Source organism: Salmo salar, chromosome ssa19 (assembly GCF_905237065.1).
Source record: "Salmo salar chromosome ssa19, Ssal_v3.1, whole genome shotgun sequence".
Classification (NCBI taxonomy): domain Eukaryota; kingdom Metazoa; phylum Chordata; class Actinopteri; order Salmoniformes; family Salmonidae; genus Salmo; species Salmo salar.
The window spans coordinates 65,619,033-65,641,144 of record NC_059460.1 but is presented as its reverse complement, the minus strand read 5'-3'; the positions used below and the strand labels follow the sequence as shown (position 1 = coordinate 65,641,144).

Sequence of the window (22,112 nt, the reverse complement as noted above, 5' to 3'; positions counted from 1 at the left end):
AAATTCTCAATACTGCCCCCTAGCCCCAACAGGTTAATGGGGTGTTGTAATCGATATGCTACCTCGTTGACCCTCCGGAGGACCTTGAAGGGCCCCACAAACCGGGGGCTCAGCTTCTGGCAGGGCAAACGGGAGGTTCCTGGTGGAGAGCCAGACGCGATCTCGAGGTCTCCAGATCTCCTGCTTGATCCTCTCACAAGATGCAATAGATGGTATAAAATATAGTATGTATATATGGGATGAGTAATGTATGTAAAGATTATTAAAATGTCATTATTAAAGTGACTAGTGATCTATTTATTGAAGTGGCTAATGATTTCAAGTCTGTATGTAGGCAGCAGCCTCTCTGTGTTAGTGACGGCTGTTTAACAGTCTGATTGCCTTGAGAAGCTATTTTTCAGTCTCTCGGTCCCAGCTTTGATGCACCTGTGCTGACCTCGCCTTCTGGATGGTAGCGGGATGAACAGGCAGTGGCTCAGGTGGTTGTTGTCCTTGATGATCTTTTTGGCTTTCCTGTGACAATGGGTGCTGTAGGTGTCCTGGAGGGCTGGTAGTTTGTCCCCGGTGATGCGTTGTGCAGACCGCACCACCCTCTGGAGAGCCCTGCGGTTGTGGACGGTGCAGTTGCCGTACCAGGCCGCGATACAGCCCGACAGGATTCTCTCAATTGTGCATCTGTAAAAGTTTGTAAGGGTTTTAGGTGCCAAGCCAAACTTCTTCAGCCTCCTGAGGTTGAAGAGTCGCTGTTGCGCTTTCTTCACCACACTATTTATGTGGGTGGACCATTTCAGTGGGTCCGTGATGTGTATGCCGAGGAACTTAAAATGTTCCACCTTCTGCGCTGCTGTCCCATCGATGTGGATAGGGGGGTGCTCCCTCTGCTTTTTCCTGAGGTCCACGATCATCTCGTTAGTTTTTTTGACGTTGAGTGAGAGGTTGTTTTCCTGACACCCTCACCAGTCTCGTTGTTGTTTGTGTTAAAGCCTACTACTGTTGTGTCGTCTGCAAACTTGATAATTGAGTTGGAGGCGTGCATGGCATGAACAGGGAGCAGTCATGGGTGAACAGGGAGTACAGGAGGGGGCTGAGCGAGCACCCTTGTGGGGCTCCAGTGTTGAAGATCAGCAAAGTGGGGATGTTGTTTCCTACCTTTACCACCTGGGGGTGGCCCTTCAGGAAATTCAGGACCCATTGCACAGGGTGGGGTTCAGACCCAGGGCCTCAGGCATTAAAAGTAGCTTGGAGGGTACTATGGTGTTGAATGCTGAGCTGTAGTCAATGAACAGCATTCTTACATGGGTATTCCTCTTGTCCAGATGGGATAGGGCAGTGTGATGGCGATTGCATCGTCTGTGAACCTGTTGGGGTGGTATGCAAATTGAAGTGGATCTAGTGTGGCAGGTAAGGTGGAGGTGATATGATCCTTGACTAGTCTCTCTCAAAGTACTTCATGATGACAGAGGTGAGTGCTGCAGGGCGATTAGTCATTTAGTTCAGTTACCTTTGCCTTCTTGGGTACAGGCACAATGGTGGCCATCTTGAAGTATCTGGGGACAGCAGACTGGGATAGAGAGAGATTGAATATGTCCATAACAACACAAGCCAGCTGTTCTGCAAATGCTCTGAGGATGCGGCTAGGGATGCCGTCTGGGCTAGCAGCCTTGCGAGGGTTAACACGTGTAATGTTCTTACTCACATCGGCCACGGAGAAGGAGAGGGAGAGCCGCAGTCCTTGGTAGAGGGCCACGTCGGTGGCACTGTATTATCCTCAAAGCAGGCAAAGGTGTTTAGTTTGTCTGTAATCAAGATGTCGGTGTCCGTGACATGGCAGTTTTTTTTGTAGTCCATGATTGCCTGTAGACCCTGCCACATACATCTCGTGTCTGAGTTGTTGAATTGCGTCTCCACTTTGTCCCTAAACCAACATTTCGCTTGTTTGCCTTGCGGAGGGAATAACTACACTGTTTGTATTTGGCCATATTCCCAGTCATCTTTCCATGGTTAAATGCAGTGGATCGCGCTTTCAGTTTTGCGCGAATGCCGCCATCTATCCACAGTTTCTGGTTAGGGTAGGTTTTAATAGTCACAGTGGGTACAACATCTCCAAATCACTTACTTATAAACTCACTCACCGAATCAGCATATAAATCAATATTATTCTCTGACGCTACCCAGAACATATCCCAGTACGCGTGACCAAAACAATTTTTAAGCGTGGATTCCGATTGGTCAGACCAGCGTTGAATAGTTCTTGTCACCGATACATCCTGTTTTAGTTTCTGCCTATAGGACGGGAGGAGCAAAATGGAGTCAGGTCCGTATGTACTCCAAGTTCCAGTGGTTGGTGAGGATGAGAAATCTGTCCTTGATGCCCTCCAGCCAGTGTCTCCACTCCTCTAATGCCAACTTCATCGCCAGGAGCTCCCGTTAGCGACGTCATAGTTCCTCTCTGCAGGAGACAGTTTCTTTGCGTAGTATGCACATGGATACAATTTCTGTGGGCTACCTTGGCGCTGGGACACGACGACCCCCACACCCACTTCTGAGGCGTCCACCACTAAGGGCAGCATAGGATCTGGGTGTTTCAGCAATGGGGCGGAGGTGAAATGGCCCTTCAGTAGGCAGAAGGCCTCATCGGCTGCAGGACTCTACACCAACTTACGTGGATCACCCTTGAGGAGAGGCAGTGGAGCTGAAGTTCTTAATGAAGCGGCGGTAGAAGTTGGCAAACCCCAAAAACCGTTGTAGCCCCTTTTACGGTGGTTGGGACTGGCTCAACCTTCCTTTCATCCATCATCACTCCCTGTGGCCTGATCCGGTATCCCAAGGACACTTTCACATACAGGCGGTTCTCCAAGAGGCGCCCAAGGACTACTCGGACGTGGGCGATGTGATCCTCTATGGTGGCCGAGTAGACCAGGATGTTGTCAATATACACAACCACCTGGCGCACGAGCATGGCCTGGAACACCTCGTTTACGAATGCCTGAAACACAGACGGAGCATTGGCTAATCCGTAAGGTATCACCTAGTACTCGTAGTGCCCAGACATCACGCTGAAGACCATTTTCCATTCATCCCGGATCAATTTGTAGGCACTCCACATGTCCAGTTTTGTAAAAAAAGAAAAGAAACGGGCCCCGCGAAGCTGTTCGATAGTGGCCGGCACCAATGGGAGAAGGTAGCGGTACTTGGTAGTGATGGAATTGAGGCCTCTAATTGATGCACGGACGTAGACCTCCATCCCTTTTGGTCACGAAGAAGAAGCCTGCCGACGAAAGGGAGGTGGATGGGCGGATGAAACCCTGTTGAGAGCCTCCTGGATGTACTCCTCCATGGCATCGGTTTCAGCCACCGACAGAGGGTAGATGCAGCTGTGCGGAGGCGCAGAGCCTGCAAGCAGGTCAATGGCACAGTCCCAGGGGTGATGAGGAGGGAGATGGGTGGCGTGGGTCTTGGGAGAAAACCTCCCAGAGATCCTGGTAACCCTCCAGGATGTCGGGCTGGAGGGCAACCACAGGGCTCTCAATTGAAGTGGAACCACAGTGTAAGGAAAAGCAGGTCTTCCGGCATCCAGGTTCCCAGGCGGTGATTTTCATCCTCTACCAGGAGATGGTAGGGTTATGACGTTGGTGCCACAGGAGGCTCCAACGTCATGACTTTGTGTACGGGTGGGGTGATGATGAGGAAGGAAGGCTTTTCTTGGTGCATGGGTGCTGGTGAGTGGTGCTGTGATATGCGTGATTGTACCAGATCCCACTGGTCGATTATCCAGGGCTTGGACCTGAAGAGGAGAGCAGAGTGGGTACGAGGTGATGTTCAGAGGGGAGGCAAGGGTCTGGTCAATGAAATTCCCTGCGGCACCGGAGTCCACTACGGCTGTAGAGACAACACGAGGGACAGCCAGCCAGTGAAATGGAAACCAGGGACCGTTTGGCAGAAAGCAATGATGATGGAATACTCACACCTCCTCCAGGAGACAGATGATCACGGGGCCGCTGCTCTGCCCCCTTGGACCCCGAGTTGGGACGCCGCTGAAGCTTGTGCCCCTCCTGGTCGCAATAGGATCAGAGGCCCAGCTGTTTCAGGTTACACTGCTCTGCTGCTGGGAGGTGTATGGCCCCTACCTATATGGGTTCAGGAGGAGGGGGGCACTGGCTCTCCCGAAGAAGGTTGACCAGGCACGCCAACTCTGTCTGGACCTCCTCGCGCAGTCCTCTTCGGAATAGGATGCGGAGCGCCGGCTCATTCCATTCGCTAGAGGCTGCTACGGTCCGGCAGGTGAAGTTGTACTCTGCAGCGGTCTGGGCACCCTGCCGGAGTTGGAGTAGTCACTCACCTCCCTCTCTGCCCTCCGGTGGGTGGTCAAAGACCGCCCTGAACAGAGCCATGAACCTCTCGTAGGAACCCAGCTCTTCCTCTCCCAGATGGCCGTAGCCCACTCCATCACCCGCCCGGTCAGCAGGGAAATGACCGTGGCAACGTTGGACCTCTCGGTGGTGGGGGCTCCCATCTGATGGGAGAAATAGAGGGAGCACTGGAGTAGGAAGCCACGACATTTGGATGGAGTCCCGTCATATTTGTCCGGGAGGGACAGTCGGGCATCGTTGACCTGGGCGGAGTGCTGGGTAGGCTGGGGGGGCTGGCTCGCTGGGATGACTCGTGGTAGGAGGCCCTCCTCTAGTTGGAGGTGAATCCTCTCGGGTGGTGTCGAGCCGCTGGAGGACCCGGAGGACCTCATCCATAGCCACACCCAGTTGTGCCAGCTGATTGTGGTGTTGGCGGAGTAGGTGTCCCTATTTACCGACGGTCTGGGAGATGTCTTTCTCTTCTGCTTCTTCCATATAGAGAGGCAGTATTCTGTAACGAATACACTGGGAGTCAGGAAGCAGGTGCAGAAGATGAGTTTAATGATAAGAATAAGGCAAATAAGCAAAACAGGAGACTGACTGAACGTGACCACAACCAATAATGCCTGAGGACTGAGGCTACTGAGGGCTAAATAAAGGGAGAGTAATCAAGGTGATGTTGAGGTCCAGGTGTGGGTAATGATGGGGAGCAGGTGTGCGTGATGATGGTTGCCAGAACCGGTGGTTAGTAGACCGGTCACGTCGAGTGCTGGAGTGGGGAGCAGGAGTAGGTATGGCAAAATCAAACCCACAACCATAATGCACAAACCAGGCTCCAACCCAATGTTTCTCAGTCCATTCCTTGGGGACACCCTGAGTGAGCACATTTGTGTTATAGCCCCACACTAACACACCTGATTCTACTTATCAACTAATAGCAAGCACTTGAGTCATGTATAGTGCCTTCAGAAAGTATTCATTCCACTTGACTTATTCCACCTTGTGTTATGTTACAGCAATTACAGCTGTGAGTATTTCTGGGTACGTCTCTAAGAGCTTTCCACACCTGGATTGTGCAACATTAGCCCATTATTATTTTCAAAATTCTTCAAGCTCTGTCAAATTGGTTGTTGATCATTGTTAGTCAACCATTTCAGATCTTGCTATAGATTTTCAAGTAGATTTAAGTCAAAACTGTAACTCAGCCACTCAGAAACATTCACTGCGTTCTTGGTAAGCAACTACAATGTAGATTTGGCCTTGTTGTTTTAGGTTATTGTCCTGCTGAAAGGTAAATGAGTATCGCAGTGTCTGGTGGAAAGCAGACTGAACCAGGTTTTCCTATAGGGTTTTGCCGTGCTTCAGTTTCTTTTGTATCCTGAAAAACTCCCCAGTCCTTAATGATTACAAGCATACCCATAACATGATGCAGTCACCACTATGATTGAAAATATGGAGAGTGGTACTCAGTAATGTGTTGTATTGGATTTTCCACAAACGTAACGCTTTGTATTCAGGACAAAAATGTATTGCTTTGCCAGATTGTTTGCTGTATTACTTTAATGCCTTGTTGCAAACAGGATGCATGTTTTGAAATATCTTTATTCTGTACAGGCTTCATTCTTTTCACTCTGTCAATTAAGTTAGTGTTGTGGAGTAACTACAATGTTGTTGATCCATCCTCAGTTTAACATTATATGGTATTGTGTGTAGGCCAGTGACAAAACATATGAATTTAATCAATTTTAAAATCAGGCTATAACACAAAGAAATGTGGAAAAAGTCAAAGGGTGTGAATACTTTCTAAAATATGCACCTCCCTGGAATGAGTTGAGAGACATTGCTCTAACCAACTAAGCCATATTTCCATCACCAACCACTGTACCCTCTTGGTGTTCCAATAGTGCTACAAGAGCTCCAAGGAGCAGATGCCGCTGTTGGACGTGAGCCTGCTGGGCTGCAGCGTGGTCTACAAGGAGAAGCAGCCCAAGAGGAAGGAGCACAAGCTGAAGATCATCCCCATGGGAGGAGAGGCCATCGTTCTGGGCCTGCAGAGCAAGGAGCAGACAGAGCAGTGGCTCAAGGTATAGGGACTGGAGATGTAGAGACTATTGGTGTGGGTTGGAGTCAGACTGCATTGTTGTCACCGCAGTGTTGGAGTCAATTCCATTTTAATTCAGTCAATTCAGGTAGTAAACAGAATTTCCAATTTACATTTTCACAATTTGCTTTTCAATGAGGAAAATTAGAATTTCTGTTTATTTCCTGAATTAAAATAGAATAAATCCCCAACCCTGATAGTTACAATAATGTCAATGATGATAATGGATTGGATTTATATATAGCTTTTTCAGATGCTTAGAAAAGGAAGGGGGCACATACCTATTGGTCTTGTTTCCTTGTCTCCCCCATCAGGTGATCCAGGAAATCAGCCCTAAACCAGCAGAGGGCTCTGAGATGCAGCACTTTGTGTCCGACTCCTCACGACTCATATGCACTAAGGTAGAACACCATCAATAGAACACAATTAATTTATTTACTGGTAGTTATGGCTATTGGGTGAGATTGGTTATAGTCTCTCATGGACAGACACACATAACATAACTGGTATCGTAGAGTATGTCAACAGACTGTGGGATGCGATGAATAACAAGGAACTTTGTTACGATGCTCAGATTTTTCATCACCGATCATTTGGTGTTCGCATCTTTAACATTTAACAAAGGAAAAGACATACAGTGCCTTCAGAAAGTGTTTATACCCCTTGACATATTCCACATTTTGTTGTTACAGCCTTAAAAATGGGTTAAATTGTATTTTTTCTTTTCTCACTTATATACATACACACAATACCCCATAATTAGAAAGTGAAAACATGCTTTTAGAAATGTTTGCAAATGTATTGAAAATGAAATACAGAAATATCTCATTCATTATTCACATACCTGAGTCTATACGCATAAGAATCACCTTTGGCAGTGATTACAGTTGTGATTCTTTCTGGGTAAATCTCTAAGAGCTTTGCACGCCTGGATAGTACAATATTGGCACTTTATTATTTTTAAAACACTTCAAGTTCTGTCAAGTTGGTTGTTGATCATTGCTAAGAAGCCATTTTCATGTCATGCCATAGATTTTCAAGTCGATTTAAGTCAGAACTGTACTAGGCCACTCAGGAACATTCATTGTCATCTTGGTAAGCAACTGCAGTGTATATTTGGCCTTGTGTTTTCGGTTATTGACCTGCTGAAAGGTGAATTTGTCTCTGTCTGTTGGAAAGCAGACTGAACCAGGTTTTCCTCTAGGATTTTGCCTGTGCTTAACTACATTCCGTTTCTTTGTTATCCTGAAAACCTCCCCAGTCCATGCTGATGACAAGCATACCCATAACATGATGCAGCCAACACCATGCTTGAAAACATGAAGACTGGTACTCAGTGATGTTATGTTGGATTTGCCCCAAATATAACGCTTTCTATTCAGGACATAAAGTTCATTTCTTTGCCACGTTTTTTGCAGTTTTACTTTAGTGCCTTATTGCAAACAGGTTGCATGTTTTAAAATGTTTTTATTCTGTACAGGCTTCCTACTTTTCACTCCTACTTTTCACTCATTTAGGTTAGTGTTGTACAGTAACTACAATGTTGTTGATCCATCCTCAGTTTTCTCCTATCACAAACTTTAAACGTTGCAACTGTTTAAAAGTCACCATTCGCCTCATGTGAAATCCCTGAGAGGTTTCCTTCCTCTCCGGCAACTGAATTAGAAAGGACGCCTGTATCTTTGTAGTGACTGGGTGTATTGATACACCATCCAAAGTGTAATTAATAACTTCACCATGCGCAAAGAGATATTATAAACTGGGTGGTTCAAGCCCTGAATGCTGATTGGCTGACAGCCATGGTATATCAGACCGTATACCACGGGTATGACAAAACATTTATTTTTGCTGCTCTAAACAACATTTAAGAGAAGTAAGCTTTTTGTGCATATTGAAAATGTCTGGGATCTTTTATTTCAGTTCTTGAAACATGGGACCAACACTTTACATGTTGCATTTATATTTTTGTTCAGTGTAGAAATTAGGCACCTTGGGGGTTTGTGGTTTTTACCCATCTACCAATAGGTGCCCTTCTTGGAAAAATATCCATGGTCTTTGTGGTTGATTCTGTGTTTGAAATTAACTGCTTGACTGTGGGACCTTACAGATAATTGTATGTGTGGAGTACAGAGATGAGGTAGTTATTAAAAAATAATGTTAAACACTTATATTGCACAAAGAGTGAGTAAATGCAATGTATTACGTGAATTATTAAGCACATTTTTACTACTGAATGTATTTAGTCTTGCCATAACAAGAGGTTGAATACTTATTGACTCATGACATTTCAGCTTTTCATTTTTAATGAATTTGTAACAACAACAAAAAATGGTGAAAACAATTCCACTTTCACGTTATGGAGTATTGTGTGTAGGCGAGTGGAAAACAAAATCTAAATTTAATCAATTTTAAATTCAGGTTGTAACAACAAAATGTGGAAAAAGTCAAGGGGTGTGAATACTTGCAAGTAAATTGCAAATAGAGGGGGCTGGAGCTTCCACCCTGCTTCCGCTCCACGTTCTAATATATTTTCTAACACGTCTACCCCCAGAACTTAACAAGCAACTGATTCAATTACGTAATATTTTAGTTCTGAGATTAGATTGGTTATAACTTGGTTATATGTTAAAGTTCCAAAGCTGCTGTCAAACAAGGTTTTATCTGACTAGTGTAAGTTCAAGTAACTATTTCATAATGGGGTTTCAATAGGGAACACGGGACATGCTATCTGATCCCTTGTTGCTGGGAGCTTGTAGAAAGGGCCTGATTGAATCAGATGACGTTAGTGCTGGGCTCGAACAAAAATGCCCACACCTTGGGGGTCCGGCAGGAATGGATTGAAAAACACAATCAATTGTCAATCATGCTTCACAAGAGTTGTGTACAATTGTTTATGTTTGAGTAGAGTCCATGTGTGTACGGTAAGTGTGTGTGTGATTAAGTTGTGTGTGTGTATAGTAAATGTGTGTGTGTGGTGGTCTCTATACGCAGGGGGAGCTCAGTGAGAGGTACTCAGTTGCTTCTGAAAGTGGCAGCAGCACAGACAGCCACGCTGAGACCCTTGAAACTAAAGATGGTGAGTAACGTCTCAGCTCTGATCCTCACCAATTATAGGGAAGTTGCCACTAGAGGCTTGGGGTTAGGATTGGGGGAGAAGAAGCTGATCCATCCTAGATCTGTAACAAGGGAACGCTTCCCCCCCAGAGTGATCCTAACTGGAGGAGTTCTCTGATAATCATGTTAAGTTTTTGGGGGATTACTCAAACATGGGTTAATTTAACCATAGTTGGGTTTTTATTCACTTTCATGCTGGGTTGACCCAGCAGCTGGGTCTTTTTTAATGCAATCCATAGGTTATTTTTAGGAGGTGTGGCCTATTAGGGGAATTGTTTCATATAGTTATTTTTGGCCACCCGTGACAATACATGTCATTCTTGTTCATCATGTTAAGTTTGTGCAATGCAAATATACATTTTCATAGAATAGTTCCATTTTTTTTTATTAATAACATTGAAATTTACATTATTGTAACAAAGTGGTAACTATCCCAACATTGGGCTATGCATAGGCTCTTGAAGAACCCATTAAAGCTACAAAAGTATCAGTGTTCAACCTTAACATGTGATAACAATACAACAGAACAGATGAACCAGAATGACATTTATAATCATGGGTGGCCAAAAACAACTATCTGAAAGCCACGCCCCTACTAAGCCACGCCTCCAGTCTTCTGATCTGAGCTGCTGGATCATATCTCAAGAACCCAGTATCAGTAACCCAGCCTCAACAACCCAACCTTGCTCTTTTAAAGAAAATAACCCAACTAATTGACCCAATGCCTGCAACCCAGTAACCCACAGTAAGGATAATGTTACTAACTGTCAATTATAAAGTAAAGTAGCTTGGTTTCCATCCAATTGTTGAGAGATTGTAATGTGAATATTCTAAAATCCACATAAAAACAAATTTCCCCACGTTTAGTTTTTTTGCCCTAGCACTACACAGCTGATTCAAATAATGAAAGCTTGATGATGAGTTGTTTATTTGAATCAGCTGTGTAATGCTAGGGCAAAAATCTAAATATGCACCCAGGGGGTGCCCCAGGACAGAGTTTGGGAAACCGTGCTCGCAGATACAGTGCAGGTATAGCCTAATACATGATGAGATTATTATGAATCAAAGAGCAAGATTTTTATTTGTCAAACGGTAGCCAAGCATTGATCATCATGTCACCAGAATAAGACCCTCAATATTTATTGGAAAGGAGCTTGAAGCTCATCACCCTGCACTTTCACCACCCTGTGAAGTTCATCATCATTTATTTAACCTAGTAAACTGCATGCTTTCCCGAGTCTCAGTGAAAAGACCACACAACATATCATGGTGTGACTCCAAGTTGATGATGGTTATTATATCAATATTTGCATGATGGTTATTGGTTATTTCTCGCATAATTAATTTTCCATACACAAAAAGAGCCCACCTTGTCTAGCGTATTTTGTTTTGTCGACATTCGGAAAGTTTTCTGCCAAATTTGCTGTTTCCATCAGGCCTGTTGCAACATTTTTTATCCGACATGTACTTTACTCGCATAAAAAGGTTCGATGTAAACCTGATTAAAGTAGCTAAGTACTTTCTTGAGCCAATCGATTTTGGGAGATTGACGATTATGAATATATAAATATACTCTTAACACAATTTACAGTGTAGCATGCATATTTTGTCTAGTACACTCTGAACGGTAGGTGACATTTTTTGTAAGAGTAACTCTTCAGTTATGTTTCACTCGAGGTGTTATCGTAAGTTTTACTTTTGAGTTACCGGAAAACTTCAATTAAACACAGTCTCAAATAGCTGGCTGTAACTTTTAATAGCCGGTCAACCGCACACATTTCAGCAAATAAACACCTGTTTCAAATAATCTTAGGGTCTAAATGAATTGCTTATGAGGTTACCATGAATTACCATATTTTTTTAAATGAGGTTTAATGTTTGATTTGCTACATTAAATAATTCAGTAATTGAAACAAATTATGGCAATCATCCATTTTTATCACCAATACGAAACTGATAGCCATTGGCTGCTAACAGCTAACTGTCAAGCACAAAAACAGTCAACAACTTCGGGAGTACAGAACCGCCAGAAATTGTCTGATCGCCCTCTAGTGGCCAAAGTATGAAAATGCCGAAATGCACTGTTTTAGAGGACAATAATTATTCTGTCAAGGAAAAGTTTATTTTTTATTGTTTTAGAGGCAATAATAACACGTTAGGGCAGGAAATGAAGAAATGTATTAACATTTTGGAAGTGAACGTTGGAATTAAACAATTACCTATGCGAATGAAATAAGACGCCTGGCTCAAATAGAAGCCTGTCTCTCAGCGCCTGTTGTGTTCAGTGATTTAAGCAAATAAATGCCCGGGCTATTAATTTAAGTTTTACGTTATGTTTCCATGATTAGACTGAGGACAACACAGTAACTGTCACTACTAAGGGTTTAAAGTACGGGAATTTTAGAATGGTCAATTTCTAATTGGTTGTTATTGGTTTCAGTCACCTTCTTAGTAAGTGATTTGAGAGAATATAGCAGTCTTGTGGATGAACTTGCGTCACTCCCATTGACATCAATCCAACCACATAATGTAATGCTCTGCTTAACTTTGTTCTTGATTGTTTACAGAAGTCTCTTGGTTTAGAACCTTTTTCTGCCTTCATCCTTTACAGTGAAGAAGAAATACAGTGCAGGCCTGAAGTTCAGTAACTTAATGAACATTGGCAAGAAGAAGACCTCTTCCTTAGACAGTCCGGAGAAATGTGTCGACACCTCAGGTGAGTGGAGATGGCCTATAGAGCTAGGCAAATCAGCCATTACCCTGTTAACATACAGTACAGCCAAAGTCACTGGAAATGATTCAAACAAACCGCAATGCAGTGCGATGTCTGCACATTGCGGTTTGAATCCAGACCGATCTCTTTTTCACTTTCTTTTTCTTGTCTCCTTATTCACCTGCTCTTTGTCTTTGGCATCCCGTCTTCTCTATCTGGCCTTAACTTTCCTTTCCCCTCCTTCTTTCCTTTCAATTTGTTGAACTTTATTGGCATGAAATGACATTTTACCAGCGGTGGCTGAAGATATCGGCGGATGGGCTCAATGTAATGGCTGCAATGAAAGCAATGGAACAGTATCAAACACATGGAAACCACATGGAAACCATGTGTTTTATGTGTTTGATACATTTCCATCTATTCTATTCCAGTGATTACGATGACCCCATTCTCCTATACCTCTACCCGCCAGCCTCCTCTAAATCTTACATTGTCAAAGCAAACAGAGGCCTGTTTGCAACCAAGAGGCAGAACTTTACGCGCAGCTGTGTATAAGCACTGGATTTCTTAAAACACTACTAACAGGAGATTATATGCACCTGCATGTTAAAACAAAATTGTTTGTGACTGAAAACCCAGACTAAACCAGCAGATCAGGTGATCTCATGTTGTTACCGTGTCAAGCGAGTCTGATACCAGACAGCTGTGTCTAGGTTCTCTACTCCTGCCCCACAAAAAGTATTGACCTATCGGTAACATTGAAAATCGCAAGGCTGGTAATTCATAATAAATACTTATTGCATTTTCATACAAACATTTAATCTTGAATTTCAACTTAATTAGAATATAATTTGTGTCATTTGAAATACCTTTATCAGACTATGATTTCATGAAAACAGAGATATTAACTGAATCATGATTGGCTGTTTATGGTTTCAAATTTTAGATGTGGACAGTTCAGAGATGTATTTTTCGACCCTTGATAAGAAATTACCATACAAGTTGTTATTAATGTATTACATGAATTGGAAATGAAAAATGAAGTACACCAATATGAGTTTTCCATTCATAAAAATGTGCAAGATAAATTGCCATCGTAGATTTGCCGTGGTTGTAATGTAGACGCTGGGAGTTGGGATGCAAGTCCAGGTGGTGAGTTTAATAATAAACTAAACATGGAACAATACAAGAAACAAGAGTAGCATAAGGACATGAAACAACATCAATACTGCCTGGGAGGAATCAGACTTGTGGAGGTCTACCATTTTTTTTCGGAGGTCTTGGCTGATTTCTTTTGATTTTCCCATGATGTCAAGCAAAGAGGCACTGAGTTTGAAGGTAGGCCTTGAAACACATCCACAGGTACACCTTCAGTTGACTCAAATGATGTCAATTAGCCTATCAGAAGCTTCTAAAGCAATGACATCATTTTCTGGAATTTTCCAAGCTGTTTAAAAGCAAAGTCAACTTAGTGTATGTAAACTTCTGACCCACTGGAATTGTGATTAAGTGAAATAATCTGTCTGTAAACAATTGTTGGAAAAATGACTTGTGTCATGCACAAAGTAGATGTCCTAACCGACTTGCCAAAAAAATAAAAAATGCATTAAATTAAATGTATGAAATGTATGCATTCACTACTGTAAGTCGCTCTGGATAAGAGTGTCGGCTAAATGACTAAAATGTAAAATGTAAATTTATAATTTGTTAACAAGAAATTTGTGGAGTGGTTGAAAAACGAGTTTTCCTGACTCCAACCTAAGTGTATGTAAACTTGCGACTTCAACTGTAGATAACTCACTCTTAATCTTCTCAAAGAGTAGGGTTTGTTTGTACCAATGATAATATCCACTAGAGCTTGAAAATATTTTGAAAAATGTTGGCAGCAACCAGGACTTAAAGTAAACACACATCCGCTTTACAGAGTGGTAATACATTGGCCAATAGTGGTTGCAATTGAGATCAGCTTTGCTTTGTGATCTTAGCGCGTATTGATGGTTTAACGAGAGATCATCCTGCGGGGATATTGTGACCAATGCTGGTTGCAATAGACCCTTAAGAACTTATTAAATGTATTATGACGGAAACTATAATATATAATGAATGATCACAATTAGTTCAACAGCCGTGGCCAAAAGTTTTGAGAATGAAACAAGTATTCATTTCCACAGTTTGCTGCTTCAGTGTCTTTAAATATTTTTGTCAGATGTTACTCTGGAATACTGAAGTATAATTACAAGCATTTCATAAGTGTCAAAGGATTTTATTGACAATTACATGAAGTTGATGAAAATAGTCAATATTTGCAGTGTTGACCCTTCTTTTTCAAGACCTCTGCAATCCTCCCTGGCATGCTGTCAATTAACTTCTGGGCCACATCCTGACTGATGGCAGCCCATTCTTGCATAATCAATGCTTGGAGTTTGTCAGAATGTGTGGGTTTTTGTTTGTCCACCCGCCTCTTGAGGATTGACCACAAGTTCTCAATGGGATTAAGGTCTGGGGAGTTTCCTGGCAATGGATCCAAAATATCGATGTTTTGTTCCCCGAGCCACTTAGTTATCACTTTTGCCTTATGGCAAGGTGCTCCATCATGCTGGAAAAGGCATTGTTCGTCACCAAACTGTTCCTGGATGGTTGGGAGAAGTTGCTCTAGGAGGATGTGTTGGTACCATTCTTTATTCATGGCTGTGTTCTTAGGCAAAATTGTGAGTGAGCCCACTCCCCTGGCTGAGAAGCAACCCCAGACATGAATGGTCTCAGGATGCTTTACTGTTGGCATGACACAGGACTGATGGTAGCGCTCACCTTCTCCGGACAAGCTTTTTTCCACCCTCAGCAATCCAATCCCTGTACCTTTTGAAGAATATCAGTCTGTCCCTGATGTTTTTCTTGGAAAGAAGTGGCTTCTTTGCTGCCCTTGAAACCAGGCCATCCTCCAAAAGTCTTTGCCTCCCTGTGCGTGCAGATGCACTCACACCTGCCTGCTGCCATTCCTGAGCAAGCTCTGTACTGGTGGTGCCCCGATCCCGCAGCTGAATCAACTTTAGGAGACGGTCCTGGAGCTTGCTGGACTTTCTTGGGCGCCCTGAAGCCTTCTTCACAACAATTGAACCGCTCTCCTTGAAGTTCTTCATGATCTGATAAAGGTTGATTTTTTTTTGCACCACTAGGTGCAATCTTACTGGCAGCAATATCCTTGCCTGTGAAGCCCTTTTTGTGCAAAGCAATGATGATGGCACGTGTTTCCTTTCAGGTAACCATGGTTGACAGGGAAAGAACAATGATTCCAAGCACCACCCTCCTTTTGAAGCTTCCAGTCTGTTATTCGAACTCAATCAGCATGATCTCCAGCCTTGTCCTCGTCAACACTCACACCTGTGTTAACGAGAGAATCCCTGACATGATGTCAGCTGGTCATTTTGTGGCAGGGCTGAAATGCAGTGGAAATGTTTTTTGGGGGATTCAGTTAATTTGCATGGCAAAGAGGGACTTTGCAATTAATTGCAATTCATCTGATCACTCTTCATAACATTCTGGAGTATATGCAAATTGCCATCATATAAACTGAGGCAGGAGACTTTGTGAAAATGTATATTTGTGTCATTCTCAAAACTTTTGGCCATAACTGTACAGTACAGTAATTACAGGGATAACAAGTTCTGTCTTTCACCCTTTCTTTCTCACAATCTCCCCCTCTCTCTCTGTCCCTCACCACACAATAATTCAATTTATTTCAATTCAGTCGACTTCATTGATATGGCAACAAGTTAAACTTACATTGACAAAGTAAACGTATAGCAATATGATCTCTCTCTCAGGTTACCTCAACGTGCTGGTAAACAGTCATTGGAGGAGCCACTGGTGTCTGATAAAAAATGGGCAGCTGTGGTTTTACCAGGACAAGGGCAAGACTAAAGTGTCCCAGCAGCCTGTGCCTCTGGAGGGATGCATGGTCCTGCCAGACCCCAGCCCTGAGCACCTCTACTCCTTCCGGATCCAGATGGATGGGGCACAGCTAGCCACGCTAGAGGTAGGGGGGGGGGGGTAGGCAGGCATGGGGGAAGGTAGGCGCTATAGATCCGAACTTGGGAAATTGTTGTATCAGTTATCACCATAAAAAAGACCCGTATCAATGAAAACACATGATCAAAAACACATACTAACTCACATAAGTCATTGCATGTTAAATAGAAAATTACAACAAAAACACACATCTTTAGCCTTGACACTGGATTATTGCATGTTGTACCATTCCATATAAGCATTAATTCTACGGAAATCAGTAATCAAGAAAGCTCTCGTAAAAGCCCTTTACTAAGTCCCTAGTACAGCAGAAGCTGACCTCATATAAGAACCTGGCCCCTGTCCCTCTCCGAAATACTTACTGAGAACAGTTCCCATTCTGGAAACGCACGCACGCCACGCACACACCAACCCCACCCACCAGACACACGGCACCTAGTGCAAAAAACACATACTAGCATTCCTAACACTGAGACTGTGCTGATGGTACAGTGCTCCTCCCAAGAACACTAAACACTTCAATTGTACTGTCTGACACACTACAAAGTCTGGGCCAATTGTACTGTCTGATACACACTACAAAGTCTGGCCCAGAGGAGTAAAGGGGAGGTGTGTGTGGGTTGGTTCTTCTATCCTTGTTCGGACTTAAAATCCCCCAAAATCCCCACAAGGATAGTAAAACAAGGAAAATTCTCCCTCGTGGGGACATCACCCATGTCCCCATGAGGACACAGGCTATTTTAAGTTTAAGGGTTTGGTTTAGGGAAAATAGGATTTTGAATGGAAATACATTCTAGGTCCCCACAAGGATAGAAGAACATGACCCGTGTGTGCGTGCGTGTGCGCGTGTGTGTGTGTGTTTTTGTTTAACTATCCTTTTGGGTACCAGAATTTCTCACAAGGATAGTATTTTAGGCTTGGAGGTTAGGTTTAGGGTTACAATTAGGGTTAGGTTTAGAATTGGGGTTAAGGTTAGGTATAGTTTTAGGGTTAGGGGTTACAGTTAAGGTTAGGTTAGGTTAGGGTTAAGAAAAAAAGATTTTGGATGGGAATCAATTATTTGGTCCCCACGAAGATAGCAATACAAAACTGTGTGTGTAGGGGAGGTAGTGGATGTACTGGGATTTGTGAGCAAGAGGAACTCCCCTTTTTTTATTTAAGCTTCAGCACCACCTTGCTTTGGGGCTCCCGAGTGGCGCAGCGGTCTAAGGCACTGCATCTCAGCGCTAGAGGCGTCACTACAGACCCTGGTTCAATTCCAGGCTGTATCACAACCGGCCGTGATTGGGAATCCCATAGGGCAGTGCACAATTGGCCCAGCGTTGTTAAGGTTTGGCCGGGTTAGGCCCGTCATTGTAAATAAGAATTTGTTCTTAACTGACTTGCCTAGTTAAATAAAGGTTAAATAAAACAATTGTGCTGTTATGGTCAATGAAATTCCTTTTTTAGTTTTATTTCATGGACTTTAAAATGAAATAAATGTGCTGCAGAAAACTGATAATCAACTACCGGTAATTTCCTGTGAAGGGATATTTTTCTTTTTAGGGTGATGAAGCTGATGATGCCACTCTTCAGACTAAAGCCTTCACATGACTGCCACCTGTTGGTTCATCTACGTAATAGGCAACTTAATTTTTATGTTATAATCAAGGCTGTGTTTTCAAAATGCTCTCCGCTCCTCTTTCCCCTCTTTCCCCTCCTCTCCCTCTCCTCTTCTGTCCTTACCGCTCCCATTCCTCCCCTCTTCCCTTGTTCTCTCCTCTATGGCGCTTTCCACTCCCAGGCCAAGTCGTCAGCTGATATGGGTCACTGGCTGGGTCTTCTGCTATCTCAGACTGGGACTAAGACAGACCCTGAAGAACTCACCTATGACTATGTCAACTCTGAGAGGATCTCCAGCATAGTCAATGCAGCCAAGACCTCCTTGTAGTTAGTTAATTCATCACAGTTGTGTGTGTGTGTGTGTGTGTGTGTGTGTGTGTGTGTGTGTGTGTGTGTGTGTGTGTGTGTGTGTGTGTGTGTGTGTGTGTGTGTGTGTGTGTGGTTAGCTGTACAGAACTGTGTGTGAGAGAGAGAGCTTATACAGTAATATGTGTGTGTATTCTTCAGTCTGATGCAGGGGAGGTACTCAGAGCCTAGCACCTACAAAGACAGCCTTTCCTCGCCCCCCCACGGTTCAGATGACATTTATGACGATGTGGCTTCTATAGAGGGCGAACTAGAGGTGAGCTCACCGCATCAATACAACAACAAATTCAAGAGTACACACAGTTTGTACCACTGATGCACAACCCATTTGACACAACAGCACAATGTCTGCACAGAAAAGGTCACACAACGTTTGTTGTGACACACAGCACAATGTTTGTGTAAACATTTGTGTGCAGACAAACTCACCATTGTATGACAGAAATATCTGTGTCCAATGTGTTGTACATCAGTTGTGTAACCTGAGTGTGTATGGGGTGTGTATAACTGAGTGTGTATAGCTTCTTGCTCTTTCAGGTTGTACTCTAGTTTGGAGTGCAGAGAGCTAAGGGAAACATAATGTATCTCTGAGTGTGTTGATACGTGCTACATTTGCTCACAGCAAATTGGCCAGTGTTAACTAGTGTTGATTTTTCAGTATGACATTTCTAGTGTTGATTCAAATCAAATTGTATTAGTTACCTGCTCCGAATACAACAGGTGAACCTTACAGTGAAATGCTTAACAATGGGCCCCTAACCAACAATGCAGTTAAAAAAAAAAAAAAAGGATCAAGAATAAGATAAGAATAATTAAAGAGCAGCAGTAAAATAACAATAGCGAGACTATATACAGGGGGGTACCGGTACAGAGTCAATGTGCGGGGGCAACGGTTAGTTGAGGTAATATGTACATGTAGGTAGAGTTATTAAAGTGACGATGCATAGATGATAACAACAGAGAGTAGCAGCGGTGTAAAAGAAGGAGCGGCGGGGGGGCAATGCAAATAGTCTGGGTAGCCATTTTATTAGGTGTTCAGGAGTCTTATGGCTTGGGGGTAGAAGCTGTTTAGAAGCCTCTTGGACCTAGACTTGGCGCTCCGGTACCGCTTGCCGTGCGGTAGCAGAGAGAACAGTCTATGACTAGGGTGGCTGGAGTCTTTGACAATTTTTAGGGCCTTCCTCTGACACCGCCTGGTATAGAGGTTCTGGATGGCAGGAAGCTTAGTCCCAGTGATGTACTGGGCCGTTCGCACTACCCTATGTAGTACCTTGCGGTCGGAGGCCGAGCAGTTGCCATACCAAAACTACGGCCATCATTATCATATTTCCCCTCATGCTCTTTTGCTGGTTGATTTTTGAATATTTTATTTCAATATTTATGTTTTTACATGATTGATGAATTAATAGGCTATTGTTTGCGAACTGCATCAGCCACCCAAACGATTCGTTCTCAAGTTTGAGTGTTGAGCAGAGACAGACTGAGTATGTTTTGGTTCTACAAAGCAGTGTCCATCGATAACATTCAATAATAAATTGATTGCGTTCATTCTTGGACCATACGGTCATTTATCAGTTCTAAACGAGTATTTTTCTTCTTTGTGCTGCACATGATGGACGGTGGCGGAGCATGTCTCCGGAGTAGCGCGTATTAATCCTGCTGTAGAATTCATTGCGGCAAGCAGGTCAAACGAACGATTAAAATGAACGGGTTACTAAGAAAAATGTATCATGACTCTCGAGTCAGTAAAAGGAGTTGTTCAAAAATAACGAATTGTTCACAATCTGCACATCACTAATATCTTAGTCTTCCCAACCTGGAAGTCATTCTGAATGCAGGTTGCGGGTGAAATTAAATTCAAAATGTTGGATATCCCCACTCTGCTGGATTCCAATAGGAATTACACATCACTTTGTAAGTCATTATAATGTGAGTTTCAGGCCTAAAAACCATGAGTTTCAGGCTACTGTATTAGGGTAAAACTCAGCCCTCAGAATCAAATCAAATCAAAGTTTATTTGTCACGACCTTACAGTGAAATGCTTACTTACAGGCTCTAACCAATAGTGCAAAAAAAGGTATTAGGTGAACAATAGGTAAGTAAAGAAATAAAACAACAGTAAAAAGAGACGCTATATACAGTAGCGAGGCTATAAAAGTAGTGAGGCCACATACAGACACCGGTTAGTCAGGCTGATTGAGGTAGTATGTACATGTAGATATGGTTAAAGTGACTATGCATATATGATGAACAGAGAGTAGCGTAAAAGAGGGGTTGACGGGTGGTGGGTGGCGGGACACAATGCAGATAGCCGGTCAGCCAATTTGCGGGAGCACTGGTTGGTCAGCCCAATTGAGGTAGTATGTACATTAATGTATAGTTAAAGTGACTATGCATATATGATAAACAGAGAGTAGCAGCAGTGTAAAAATAGGGGTTGGGGGGCACACAATGCAAATAGTCCAGGTAGCCATTTGATTACCTGTTCAGGAGTCTTATGACTTGGGGGTAAATACTGTTGAGAAGCCTTTTTGTCCTAGACTTGGCACTCCGGTACCGCTTGCCATGCGGTAGTAGAGAGAACAGTCTATGACTGGGGTGACTGGGGTCTTTGACAATTTTTAGGGCCTTCCTGTCACGTCCTGACCCTAGTAAGATGTAATTTTCTATAGTAGGGCAGGGCGTGACAGGGGGGTGTTTTTGGGCTGATCTATGTTTTCTAGTTCTATGTTTAAATTCTAGTTTTCTATTTCTATGTTGGATTGCTTGGGGTTGATCTCTAATTGGAGGCAGCTGATCCTCATTTGCCTCTGATTAGAGATCATATTTAAGTAGGGGTTTTTCGCGTTGTGGTTTGTGGGTTATTGTCTTTTGAGTAGTGTGTTGTACTCTCTGCGTCACGGTTTGTTATCATATTTTCAAGTTATTAGTGTATTTGCATTCAGTTTCACTTTTAATAAATATGTGGAACTACGAAAACGCTGCATCTTGGTCCGCTCCTTTGAACAGCCGTGACACTTCCTCTGACACCGCCTGGTGTAGAGGTTCTGGATGGCAGGCAGCTTAGCCCCAGTGATGTACTGGGCTGTAGTGCCTTGCAGTCAGAGGCAGAGCAATTGCCGTACCAGGCAGTGATGCAACCAGTCAGGATGCTCTTGATGTTGCAGCTATAGAACCTTTTGAGGATCTCAGGACCCATGCCAAATCTTTTTAGTTTCCTGAGGGGGAATAGGCTTTGCTGTGCCCTCTTCACAAAATCAGGCCTTATTATATATTTGTTGAATTGTGTTAAATAATTTAATTTGAATGATAAAATATTCACTTAGGATTTCAGTTGGTGAAAGGCACTGTACTGAAAACAGATGAATGCAACAGTCATGGGTGGTAACTCTACAATTCACTCGCAAGGCACTCTGGGAAATAAAGCTTACACTAAGTGTTTTAATTTCACACTGAAAAATGTGGACCAGTATAGACACTGGGTCAGTGTTAAATTTAAAGGAAAATTTCACTTCTGCTCTTTCTCTGTGTTCGTTAATATGTTTTTAACATATGTCTCAAAAAAATTGCTTATTTACAAATACAAGCATTTCTACATCTCACCAGTAGAAACAGGCCATCTATACTGAACAAAACTATAAACGCAACATGCAACAATTTCAAAGATTTTACTGAGTTACAGTTCATGTAAGGAAATCAGTCAATTGAAATAAATTCAGCAGGCTCTAATCTATGGATTTCACATGACTGGGGAGGAGCGAAGCCATGTGTGGGCTTTGGAGGGCATAGGCCCACCCACTGGAGAGCCAGGCCCAGCCAATCAGAATGAGTTTTTCCCCAC

General features: G+C 43.2%; 1 protein-coding gene across 2 annotated transcripts in view; it reads left to right on the top strand.

The window, feature by feature from the left end:
* afap1l2 (actin filament associated protein 1-like 2) overlaps positions 1-22,112 on the top strand; it is a 173,941-nt gene that overhangs the window by 118,472 nt on the left and 33,357 nt on the right. Inside the window, exons 7-13 of one of the 2 annotated variants that reach the window (XM_045702610.1) lie at positions 6,254-6,433; positions 6,765-6,851; positions 9,442-9,526; positions 12,176-12,280; positions 16,099-16,310; positions 18,087-18,229; positions 18,413-18,527. In XM_045702610.1, the coding sequence (XP_045558566.1) occupies positions 6,254-6,433; positions 6,765-6,851; positions 9,442-9,526; positions 12,176-12,280; positions 16,099-16,310; positions 18,087-18,229; positions 18,413-18,527 (927 nt within the window). Of the gene's footprint in view, positions 1-6,253; positions 6,434-6,764; positions 6,852-9,441; positions 9,527-12,175; positions 12,281-16,098; positions 16,311-18,086; positions 18,233-18,412; positions 18,528-22,112 lie in introns of both variants that reach the window. The other variant, XM_014159299.2, reaches the window with a different exon arrangement.